This window comes from Amphiura filiformis, chromosome 5 (genome assembly GCF_039555335.1).
Source record: "Amphiura filiformis chromosome 5, Afil_fr2py, whole genome shotgun sequence".
Lineage (NCBI taxonomy): Eukaryota > Metazoa > Echinodermata > Ophiuroidea > Amphilepidida > Amphiuridae > Amphiura > Amphiura filiformis.
This window is the reverse complement of record NC_092632.1, coordinates 68,610,777-68,624,374: the sequence shown is the minus strand read 5'-3', so window position 1 is coordinate 68,624,374 and position 13,598 is coordinate 68,610,777. Positions and strand designations below refer to the sequence as shown.

At 37.0% G+C, this 13,598-nt stretch overlaps 1 protein-coding gene across 1 annotated transcript; it reads left to right on the top strand.

Annotated features, from left to right (window-relative positions):
- Positions 1-37: 37 nt before the first annotated feature.
- LOC140153613 (probable inactive tRNA-specific adenosine deaminase-like protein 3) lies at positions 38-13,038 on the top strand. The gene is made up of 9 exons (XM_072176403.1): positions 38-182; positions 3,023-3,088; positions 3,927-3,981; positions 4,778-4,848; positions 6,015-6,231; positions 7,014-7,125; positions 7,936-8,095; positions 10,685-11,030; positions 11,962-13,038. The coding sequence occupies exons 1-9, from the start codon at positions 125-127 to the stop codon at positions 12,140-12,142; spliced, it is 1,266 nt and encodes a 421-aa protein (XP_072032504.1). The 5' UTR covers positions 38-124; the 3' UTR covers positions 12,143-13,038.
- Positions 13,039-13,598: the final 560 nt, after the last annotated feature.

Below are 13,598 nucleotides of genomic sequence, written 5' to 3'. Positions count from 1 at the left end.
TTATTGCGATAAAACACTGCGCATTCGATCTAAACTTTATCAGCTACCCTGTGACTGTCCTTGACCTTTGGAAGGTGTGTGGGGTTACAGGCTGTGTTTAGTAGGTTCAAAAACAACAAGAATCATGGAAGCAAGTGATGAAAAAGTTGATGCAAAAAGACCAAAATTAGAAGAAACCGCTGGTAAGATTTGCGATTTTGACATAATGAATGTATAAATATATTAATTTATAACCATTGCAGCTATTGGCGATGGGCCACAAAAGACAGAAACTAAGAAAAGCATGTTACTTGTTAGTCTGTGATTATGCACTTTCAGTTTCCCACAAGTTTGAATGGGAATTGTTTTGCATACATGATGTACTTTGGATTTAATAAAGACCTGAAAATTTTAGGTCTTTTGGGGAAAAAATGTTTATCTTCAATTTTTTTATGATCATCAGTTTTTCCTCCCAGCTGCCATGGCTGCAGTAAGTACATACCAGATTTAAGCTGGTTTCATACTACCCTGCCGCTTGCCGCTGAGCGGCGTGGCGCAGGCGCATTACAGACAAACGGGCACAATCAAGGCTTGTCATTGGTTGAAATGCCTTGCCGCTTGCCGCAGCGGCAAGCGGCAAGAAAGTATGCTGGGGGCATTATTATTATTTATGAACAAATTTGTTGCTAGTTTATATGCCTAGTGTTTCTCAAGTAATGACTTAAATATCAAAATATCAATTTTTTTTTATAACTTATATCACACATATAAAAAAATAAAAATTATTTGATATCAGAAGGACATCCCTCGTATTCAGAATACAATTCAATATGTCTGATGTGCTCTCATGTCCCAGAAAAACTACTGCAAACGTTGCTATCCGAGCCCTAAGTGTACAGCTAACCATCCACTCCATCCAGCGTGTATTTTTTTCCACAACTTCCACCAGCGTCGCGAGCATATGGTTAATGCATAAAAGAAACATTGCAATGACAGATACAGTATTTCGTCAAATAAACGCCCCCGGGGGCGTTACATTTTCCCAAGGGGGGGGGGCGTTTATTAGAGGTCATTTTTAGCACGACAATTCCCATTAAAATCATTAGGTACCGGTATAAGCTTAAAATCACGCTAAAATGACAAACTATGAACTTTTGACACTGACTTTTGGTTCACTTCCGGGTTTCAGATGCAGATTTTCGCCATTTATTGCTGCTATTATCAACCATGTGAGCAACTTGGTAAGCTTACTACACAAGATAGCATTGAAATATCGGAATTTTTGAAACATCTTGGTTGAAAAAAGTGGTGGGGGCGTTTATTTGAGGGGGGGCGACTATTTGACGAAATACGGTAGATTATACAATGCCTAAAAAAGAACTCTGCAGATGATCATCTGCTTCTGAGGCTAACTTCTTTCTATGCACTCAGGGCTGTGCAATAATTATGAGTCCTGGGGGAGGGTAAAATTGGGTGGGCAAGAATTTTTTTTTTTTTATATATGTGTTGCTAACACATTGGAAATAAAGTTGATATGTAAAATGGGGATAAGTGGTTCCTGATTTCTTTTATGACTTCATGAACTTGGTGCTCCACAACTATCAAAAAAGGAACTGGTTAAAATGCTTCTATTTTCAATGTTGAGCTATATTTTGTATTTTTAACTTGCGTAATTATTTCACAGAAACTTAATTAAGCCATAGGTAACAGGTTACCACAACCATATTACAGCAATGTTGAAAAAAATTGTATTTCTTGTCACCTATACCACCATATTGGGTAGTTTTCCGTAAGCTTAACTTTTGTGAATTTGGTAACTATTTTATATTTATTAGTGAAATCCATCTCAACTAGGCATTCTAAATTGTACTCACCATTTACATCCCAAGGTATATTAGTATATCCACCTTGCACTTCTCGATATATATCCAGTTAAAGACAGAATATCAAAATTATGCCTCATTATGATATCACAGACTCTCACATGTGTATTCAAAATTGATGCTTAAATTTGACCTGAACCAATTGACCTATAACCTGACATACGGTGACCTAATAGCCTTTTCTTCTCCTAACAACACATGTAGTATTAAATTGACTATAAATGACTATGCATCCATTGTGTAAGTGTTTATTTAATTTATTCAGTGTTAATATTAACTGTTATTTTGCATGCACCACTTGATTTTCTATAGAGAGTATAACAAAGGATTTAATTTATTCTATTCATGTACCGTACCCTACTTGAACATGTTGAATGGAATAAATTATGGTTTGTTATGAAACACACATTTGAGTTACTAGGATACAGTAAACAAAAAATATATAGGGCTAAAATGATTTACTAAAATGGGTTTAAAAGCACTTTGTATGTAGATATATTTTATAAGTTTAGGACATGAGGTGATGAATATATTTATGTACTTTATAAATTTGCAAGAAAAAAAAGAAGAGGGGTACTGATGAAAATCAGGGTATTATTCCCCCTTAAATATGCAAATTTTCCTGCTCGCTGCGCTCGCAACATATATCTAGACCATTTAAGGTTTGGAAATTGGCAACCCAAACATTTGGCATGTGTAAAGGGGGGGCAAAGATTTTTTTGGCGGGCCGAGAGGGGGGGGCAAGCGATTTTAGGCAGGCCGAGAGGGGGGGGCAAGCGATTTTTGGCGGGCCGTTCGGAAATTTTACCCCCGGGGGGCTCATAATTATTGCACAGCCCCTCATTGCTATGCAGTATGCCTCCAGGAAAATTTGTTGTGTACATTTTGATACTTCACTCAATCAGGCTGGGAAATAAGAAGCGCCGGACAAGGGGCTACTTTGTAAAAATATAGCCCCTGGTTCACAGGGTTTTACACGGAACCAGGGGCTTTTTTCAATGAACCAGGGGCTAAATGGCCCCTGGCCCCCACTTATTTCCCAGCCTGTATGCATCCCATTCAATCACACATAAACATGCAACGTGATTGCATGGCTTCTTCAAATTATAGTCAAGATCAATGTGCATTTATAGTATAAATGTGTATTTTTATAAATGTAGGAAAAGCAAAAGAAAGGTGGCACCCTGTCCCAGTGCTTTCTGATACAGCAACATCACTAGAATTTGGTAAGTGCTATCATAACTGCTCAAATCAATGTACATACACTATCCAAACACCCAACATATTTATGTATAAAACTTTTATAAATTCCTTGCAATCTTATATTCTTTAATAGATACAGATGCCAGGTTTACAGTTTCATCTCATGGAGCAATAAAAATAAATTTTGATTATTGCGAGTGCTAGTAAACTATTTATGGTAGAATATGAAAATCAACTTTGATCTAGAGCTCAGATTCTCATCAAAGGTACCATCTTGCTCATGACGACCTTGAACACAGTAATTATCAGTTACATTGATTGATTTTGAAAATGAATTACAGCAAATGTACTAGTATTTCAAAATTCATTTACATGTAGTATTTATCAGCCCAATTTCTTGTGAAAATTAATTACGGTATTTTTAAAAGAATAATTAACATTTCAAAAACAAGTTCATATAATATTTCAAACATCAACATTTTACAGACTTAGGGACCCTTCACAAAGTTCACAAACACTTGTTAAGGGGGGCCTGATGCAAAAAAAAATTCATCACAAAAAATTTGCAGGCCCCCCTTTCCAGATCTCAAAAATTTCAGCCCTCCTCCCTCTTTTTGACATGAAAATTATGGGTCAACCCCATATAAAAGCATATAAACCCAATTTTGGCAGGAAAATTTGTGGTCAATTTTTCAACCCCCCCTTAGGAGGGTCAAAACTTTTAAAGGCACCCCCCATTTTGCACCAGCCCCCTAACAAGTGTTTGTGAATGGTCCCTTATGTGCTATATATATATATATAAATATATATTTTATAGGATTGCATTGAATATTTATGTTATTTTTTGTATCATCCTTGTAGTTTCAGTTGTGGCAGCACCAATTTTAGATAAACGACAAACACCTCATCTTATAAGGCAAGTCTCATACTTTAATGTACACATATTATTCCAAAGTTAAACCATTAAACCAAACTGTGTGATATGATTAAGTGAAGGTGTAGGCATCAGTTATTTTGAGATTACTACATGATAAATGCAAACATTTTGCACATGAACCAATCAATTGTCTAGGGGTGCATGCAGTAGCACTCCAAATGATATCATGCTCAATTATGTGGAAGAATGGCAGCATACACTGCAGATTAGAAAGAGTCCCTTCTGTTTTTTATTTTGGCAGGCTTGTGGGAAATCAGGGATGGGTGGAGCCCATGGGGGTCACTCAAGTATGATAGTGTATGCATGCATGACCAAATTTTACTCTACCAGCAAATTTAGCCCCTTAATAAGGTAATTTATAATATACAATTTACCCCCTAATGAGTTTTTGGCTAGTAAAAATGAAAAAAATGTACCCTTTTTGGACTCGTAATTACCAAAAAATTGAAAAGGTACCCTAAACAAGTTGTTCAGTTTCAGAAACGACCCAAAATGCGTCACACGCGTAACTTGCCTTGCATAAAAAACACCCCTTTTTTTGGTCACGCATGCGTACAGACCATTTATGTGAGTGCCGGGGGGGTGGAGGCTATTGATTGCCTAAAATTGAGAAAATTACAGACTTTGTCAGATTGTAGAAAACCCAAGGATCATTGGGCTCCAAAGCTACTCCTGGTATCCTACTGGTGCCTTGCCTGTGCTTTAATAAAGACCTTTCACTAAATCTCCAGGGTAAATCTAAACAATAATTTCACTAATATTTCCTTCTCCACAGAGAGTTAGGAGCAGCCTTTCCACTCCTTGGTCTTTCTCATATAAAACGGGTACGAAAGAATCAGGCTAGTGGTAAGTAGTATTTGAAAAACAAAAGTTTGTTTAAAGAAGTGTGGTCTGATTTTTCATGCTAGCTGTTTTCTATCTTAGATTGAGGCAGGGGCGTAGCAAGCGGGTGGACAGGAGCCCAAGGGTTCAGGGACTTGAGCAAATGTGAAAATGTAAATAAGGCTGATAAAGGAGATGTTAAAAGAGCCTCGCACTGCTCTTTGTCCATGGGCCCCTGAGGATCTTGCTACGCCCCTGGATTATGGCATACCATTAAAACAATATGTCCAATTTTTGAGTTGTATTACTCCAGCGGTTTTGATATGGGAAGTAAAAATGTGTATAACAATGCCCCATTGGTTATACACTTCAGGTGTGGTCTGTGGCATAGTATACAAATATTGACTGCTATGAGGGGCATGGTTAAAATTATAGGCCCAAGGTGATCTCAAACCATGCTATGGTTTTGAGATCACCGCAGGCCTATAATTTTAACCATGACCCGAATAAAGCAGTCAATATATTTGCTTTATATACCTCATTAATATAGATTTTTGTCATCTGATTGGTTAAAAGGCCTATATATTATTGTTCATAGGCAATGGTAAAATTTACCAAGAAAGTTTTTTGTTATGAACCGATCGCGTCACTGCAACTAGCAGGCAGCGCGTCGGTGCCGTGTGCGTAACGTGAACACGCCATCGCGCGTGTAGAGTTTGATCAGGACGCACAACAATGAAGTGAAAATGACTATTTCCCGGGGAATAGTCTTTTTAAAGACTATTGCCCGAGGAATAGTTCAGTTTTTACGTAATTCTTAAAAAGGAGGGCATAGCTAATTCAATGACTGCACTTTTAACCAATCAGATGACAGGAATCTATATATGAGGTATATACATTTCTTTACGACATTTGGGGGTTGGGTTGGAAAAATTTCTTGAAGTATAGTTAATCCAGCACCTTTTGGCGCCAGAATAAGTTTTGGGCAAAAAATATTGACATGAACTGATGAAATATGGTGCAAAAGTGGAATAAATGTTTGCAAAGCGTGCAAAAATTGACACTTATGGGGTAAAATGACCAATGAGGTTAATTTGGTCAGAAATGCACATACAGGTGTCCACATTTTGGGGATGATTGTATGGATCATCTTCTCAGTGATCTAAAACATGTTTATGTTTGTTTGATAGGAGGAAGCTTAGAAATCATACTGTGTCTTCAAAATGATGCGCCATCACTCTCTGAAAATCTCAGTCTTGAAGAATTCACCAAGAATATGCCATCCATACAAAGCCAAGGATTAGGCCAGCCATTCATCACCAAGGTTACCAAACAACCACCCATTACCAAGCAGCAGTATGAGGCTGCAGTAGCATTCTGGCCAACTGCATTTCATGAGGATAAGAAGTAAGTTAACCCAATGAGAACTACCTGCCGATTGGCCATAAAGAAGTTTTCATTATCAATTGGACCAATCAGGAACATTGTTAGAATAATTTCACCATGCAAAATAATTGGGGTTTTTAGTCTATTGCATAAAGTTTGGAACCAAGGACCATATGGTTCCATATGTGACCAGCTCCAACAAAACCCGGAACAAGTCGCCAGACATGTTTTTGAGTTATAGGCCTTTAAAGATGCCATTCCCATAAAAAAAAATCTAATTTTGGAATGCTTAATTTCATGGTATTTGACCTTGGGACTGAGTGGACTTTCAAATCCTTGAAAGTACTTATTAAAAAGAAGTTTATTTAATCAATAATTGACAGTTGAACTACATGTATGATAATCCCTTTTCAATCCTGTGTAAGGCAGGAAACTAATTAGCACAATACTCATACTAGCAATTTTGCAAAAATATCAAGGTATCATTTACAAAATTATCCATATCTTGAAAAGTATTGATGCTATGTATATAATTTGGGTATCATTTTGAAGCTTATTGTCCCGTGCTTACATTTTATTCAAATCATGAAATGTCAAAAATGTGACTTGTTCCTGGTTTTGTCGGAACGGCTCACATATGTATCCACCTTTGGAGGTGTATGTGTTTTCATATGAATGTCTGTGATTTACAGCAAACATACACATACACCCAGCACACCCATGAACCCCCACACATTCATGTTTGATACAGCAAAATAGATTATAATATTTTCCTATATGCGTATCCTATATTTTCTTTTCAGAATTGCAAAAGCGATCAGTGGCGAATTATTCTCGAACAAAGATTTAGAAGTGATTGGAAAACATATGGAATCAGCCATTGAGCTTGCTAGAGTAGCAAAAGAGAGGGGAATGGTAAGCATTCCTGTGTACTGCAAAATACAGTTGGCCCCCATGCACACACAACATGGAATCAGCCATTAGATGGCAAACGTTGCAAAGGATTTATTAAGCATTACCTGTGTGCAGCAATAGGCAGTTGAATTTGACACCCCCACACATACAACATAATGGAATCAGTAATTGAGCAGAGGAGCAAAAGATAAGGAAATGACAGTCACATAGCCAGGGGGGGGCAGTTTCCCCTTCTGTGAGAAGTCTTGTCCCATCTTATCCCCCAGTGGGATGCTAGCTGCCCTGATATTTAGATTTTTAACCCCTTTTTGTACTTTTTTAGCCTATGTATTACTATTTTCCCCTGAAAGTTACCTTGCTCCATTTGTTCACCCTTCCCACCTCTGAAAAAGTCCTGGCCGCATCACTGGAGAGTGGTAAGCATTATATGTATGCTGCAAAATGCAGTTGAACTTGAGACTTGACACCCCTCTCTCACACACACACACACAACATATGAAATCAGCCATTGAGGTCACTATAGGAAAAGGTGGGGCATTTGGTAAGCATTATCAGTATGTTCCAAAATGTATTTTTCAAATACAATTATATGTACATGTACTTGCAAGCAAAGGGAAGGACTAAATTAGGTATTCAACTGTCAGCATCAAGGAGGAGGAGGTTAAAAGCAAGTCAGAGAAAGTAGATGTAGTTTGGCAGCAAAGAGGCCATGCATGAAATAAAACACCCAACCTTAGTATCAGAATGCCCATATCCATTCAAGCAAGTGATTTTCATTCTTCAATATATTTTGTTGACATCTTATCACAGCCACCCATTGGAGCAGTAGTTGTCAATCCAGTCAACAATGAAGTGATTGCATCATGCCATGATTTGCGTAACCATGGTGATAACCCACTACAACATGCCGTCATGGTTGCTGTTGATTTAGTTGCTTGTAGTCAAGGTGGTGGAGCGTGGGATGTCAAAGGTAAGGCCAAAAAAAAAGATTGTTTGCTTGTCCTCCACAACTTTTTTCAGAATTGGGTCGGTCGGTCGGGATTTAAAAAAAAAAAAATTTTTTAAAGGTCATTGCCAAAACATAACTGTTGCCTTTAATTAGCTTAATAAATAGCCCAAATAGTTGTGAATTGGGATATTTCTCTTCCGTATACCACTTCATTCATGTTTTAAAACAGTTTAGAAGTGTGTAGAAACTGTAAATAAACTTTTCAGGATGTCAAAAATGTTGAAAGAAAAAACAACACTTTTTTCCAGATTTTATGCCTAAAATTAAGTTATGTCAAGGGAACCAAGACTAGGGCTGTCGTCGGCAAGCTTTTTGCTTGGCGACATGTTGGGGAAAAAGTCAATCCCGACATCGACACGTTGTCGACAAATACAACTAATCAGATCAACCAAATTGACCAATGGTCCCGACTGCCAAAACAATGTGATCGTCACAAAAGTAAAAATAAAGTATGAAAAAAACTCCGAAAAAGTAGGGATTACCATTGAATATGCGCTATGCTTGCTCATTAACATAAAATGCGCTCTCGAATAAGAGCAGTTTGGAAAAGATGGTCGGGGAGATGGTGCAGTATTCCATTTTTGTTCTCTTATTAAACTTTTGCAGCTTAGCCATCGCAATCATTGTGTGATGCTGCCATGCTCAAGCGTATTACTACATGCCTGGTAAACATTTTTGTTCCTTCTTGCTTGTCGACAATTTGACTAGTATTGTTGACTGACGGGAAAATGTGCTTTGTCAACAAAGGCCTTGTCGATGACATCCCTAGCCAAGGCAAATTGTTACTGTATGTTTCAAGACTGTATTAATGTTTCAACTGTGGGAGAAGATCTTATGGGAGTGGTGTTCCTGAAAATAGGGCCAGACACACTAAATAAACTATCACCTATCTGTATGTTACTCCTATCCAGGTTTGAATGATAACCTTCCCTTGATGGTATATAGATGGAGATGCAGTCTATGATAACTATCAATCTGATGAAATGTTTTTTTGGTTTTTTTTCCAATGTACATTTCAATTCAATCCCATCAAAGTTAAGCATAGAAATGATCATTGTCCATCTAGCCCTAAATATAAGCAACGGGAAAATGCACACTTTTTTAGAGTAAATTTCGCGCGGCAGTTTTGAAAAATTTGCAATCTATAATATTCCCAAAATGTGTGCATTTCCCCAAAAAATTCAAAATTGCAGCTTAAAATTTGTTTAAATATTTTTTCTCCTTTTTTGTCTCAGAAATATTTCCCCTGGCAAAAATGAATACTTTAAAAATGGATAATTTGGAAAAATCTTAAAATTCGCAGCTTAACTTGAAATTTGCGATTATACCCAAAATTCTTGAATTTTAATGTTTTTTGTGCATCACAAATTCTACCGGTGCTTACCTAAATAGGACATTTCACGGATGGGTAAGAAGAGAGAAAGGATTTAATTACCGTAACCACTCAGGTATAAGTCCACCTTCGGCTATAAGCCCACCCCCTATTTCTCGAACCATTCGGGAAACAAGGGTGCACTCGGGTATAAGCCCAGTAGTCATTTTGGCTAAGTTTTTAAATCGTCAATGCTTTTCTTTCACATTTAAGGGGGTACTACACCCCTCGATAAATTTGTGTCTATTTTTGCATATTTCTCAAAAACTAATAACACAGTGGTAACAAAATTTATGTATATTATTGGGGCAAGGAATCCAATTACTACACTGGAATTTCAGTGACCCAAGACAAGCGGTTCGTTATTTATGATAAGAAATAAGGTACCGATACGATGTACCTCATTTCTTATCATAAATAACGAACCGCTTGTCTTGAATCACTGAAATTTCAGTGTAGTAATTGGATTCCTTGCCCCAATAATATACATAACGTTTGTTACCAGTGTTTTATTATTTTTTGAGAAAAATACAAAAATAGTCACAAATTTACCACAGGGGTGTAGTACCCCCTTAAGAACAAATATTTAAAAAATATCAGTTAAAAATTAACATTCCATACTTAAAGGAGTATTTCGTGATCCTAGCATCCTCTATTTATGTCATTTTTCATTAGATATCCACGAAAAAAACCTATTCCCAAAATTTCAGTTGATTCCGATTTTGCGTTCGCGAGTTATGCATGATTATGTGTATTACACTGCTCCATAGACAATGCGTTGTAATTTCGTTCTGGTGCACCATTCAAATTTCATGATATCTTTGCAAAACGAATTAATGGATGAGGCTGTGGATCACGAAATGCCCCTTTAAAATTTTAAAAATATTTAAAAAGATGATAGAAATTACTGATACATTGGGCATATACAAATGGGGAAGATTTTCTTATTTTTAAATTGAACTACTAGCCCCTCCTCGGTTATAAGCCCACCCCCATTTTTGAAGTGAAATTGCCCATCTAGGGGGGTGGGCTTATACCCGAGTGGTTACGGTAGTATATGTAAATGTTTTTGTCACCTTTGCAATATTTCATTTTTGCTGCAATATTATATTTTTCAAAAGTAATTTATGACAATTTTTGTGAAGCGAAGAGTAATTGATATTTATTGATTCTTTCAGGTCACAGCAACTTTTATTGGAAAGACACATTAAGTACAACTTTATTGAAATGTAAAAGTAGCACACGCAGAACTGGCAAGATGCATACGTATGATAAGGATTGTGTGCAACAGGATAGAACTTCAAATGTATTAGAACATGAAAAGACACCAAATACATCCCAAACATATGATGATAAGGATGCTATAATGACTACAAGCTCTGAAACACTTGTAAACAAGCAAAAACATCAAAGCAAGGATTCTTGCGCAAAGGGAATACCACAAAGTGAGGGAGATGGTACAAAAACAGGTCCATATTTATGCACTGGATATGAGCTGTATGTGACACAAGAACCCTGTGTTATGTAAGTATGTAATGTTATCAAGGTGTGTGACATATTGTGCTATTCCAGTTGAAATCGACACTCCCCCTATGGAAGACATGACCTTAATCTTCCACACAGGGAGTGTGATTTTCAAATGGAGTTACCTGAATGGGTGACCTCATTTGAAATATACATCCATTGTGTGTGGGAGATTGAGGTCATGTTTTCCACAGGGGTGTATGGATTTCAACTGGAATTGCCCATTATATCACAATAAAAGCTGCATTTGTTTTTTCTTCTATGAAGTTCAATTTCAAATGAAAGCAACATATAATGTAGATGTGAATTTTTATCATAAAATTTTGGGCAAAAATGTATTTCATGATTTATAGTTAACAAAGGTTATAATATAAGCTCAGAGTCAACAAATCAGTAGTGAATGTGGTTTCCCGGGTTCCCCATTTTGGAACTAAAAATAAAAAACAAATCTTGCCCGTCATGAAAACAGTAAGTTTCTCAAGTTTGTCTGAACACATTATTCTTCTTCTCAAGTTTGTCTGAATGCACATTCTTCTCACTCTGTCAGTACCCCCCCCAATAAAATATCCTGACAATTTTTGTGACATAAATGTTGCACTGAGATTTTACTGGGGGGCTTGACCACAAATGCACTTGAGTAATGCAATAGTTTCATAGTTGTACAGTGGAAAAAAGTGCTTCAAAATATGCCCTTTATATTCCACCACTTTGGAAGAGGAAACCGGGACGGCCGCACACACTGTACTTACAGTATGTCCAGCACCTCCTGGAAGATACTGAAGGGATGCTGCAGCCAAACAAAATTGTTTCGCTTGCCCAAGATCGCAATAGTTGGAGAAAACTTGTAGTCGACTGATGATGATGTACAGTGGAACTGAAAGGAAAGTAACATGCTTTTTGTTTTTGCAAATTTGTGTTTTTTCCTGTACAGGTGTGCTATGGCATTAGTGCATTCCAGGATACACAGGGTATACTATGGAGCTAGTCATCCTGATGGTGCACTAGGAACCACATATCAAATACACACACAGGCTGGTCTTAATCATCACTATGAAGTCTTTAAAGGAATCCTGGAACAACAATGTTTAGAACTCTTAGATTCAGGTAGCTGATGGCAAATAAGTGGCTTGAAACCAGGGTCTTAGCTAGAAATTGAGGGTTGCCCGTCATTTGAATAAAATTACTTGTCCTAATTTGACCTTTAAAACATTTACCAGACTTCAACAGCCCATTGGGGGTTCAAAGAGTTCAAATATGTGCTGATATGGCCTTGTTCTACAAATCTGGTCTACTAAAAAGGTCAATTAGCTTCTCAACTCATACAATTTATTATATAGCATCTGTCAAAGGCATTAATTTTGCCCATCCCAGGAGCAAACTCCCCATCTAAAATGAGTGCCATCTTATATTTGAAAGAACAGTTTTTAAATCAGATTTAAACATGTCAATAATACTCCTTTTTTATCGGAATAAGGCTAAAAAAATGTTTGGTTGCCCTCAACCAACCGACCCAAAAAATTGAAAATCTTGAGTCTGGGTTTTTTTCTTCAATCGCTTTTTAGAAGAAACCTTAAATTTGGACAGAATCAAGGACTTTTATGTTTGTTATTCACTCATTTTATTTATTAAATCCATATTTGATTGAAAACAAGAAGTATTTCCATTTAAATCCAGTCCAAAAACACACAATTTTTTACCATTAAATGATCAAGCATTTGTCAATACTAGGCTGTTCAAAATGGAGGAAAAATCGAGAAAGAGTCCATGAAAAAAAAAGGATCGACCTACCGACCCTCCAAATTTTTGTCTCGGAACCAAACAATTTTTTTTGGCCTAATTTAAGAGAAACCAAACTTGAAAATAATTGAATAGAAATCATCTCTTCCTTATCATATGATGTACCAAGGTTGTTTTGCTTATGCTTTGTGCTCTGGAACAGCGTTCGAAATAGGGCCGGTCAGCCGGCCATTGGCCTGTAACTTTTTTGGTCGGGCGGTAACTTTCCTGACTAGGGTCTAGTTGCCGGCCAGGCTAGCCGGTAACTTTTTAAAGCTCAAAGTTTTAGTTTTTAAACACGATTCGTGAATAATGAATGCATCGTCTATCTGTCATTATTTATTAAATCACTTACGAAGCACGGTATAAAATCAATTTAATAGTTTCAATCCGAAAAAATTCAGTCCCGATCTTGCCAGAAACATTTCAACGGTTCAACCACCGCTTCGACCAGCCTAAGTTTTATTCTGTGCATTTTAGTACCAACGTATTTCGTCATAGTAACGAGATGCCCGTTTTGAACAGCCTGAGTCGGACTCTATAAACAGTCTCTGACATCAGTAAAATATGGATCATAATTTAATTAGGGCCTATGTAAGAAGTTTACGGTGGAGGGGGCGTACTCGAATTTCATTTTGACAGCGTGTGCCGCTGGAACTCTGAAACTTCTACCCGTGGCCGTATTTAGGGATTTTTTAACCTAAAAAATGGCTGATTCGAGCATTTTAACCATATTATATTTCTCAAATCTGGACCCATGTTTGATTTTTTTACCTCAAAAACGACTGATTA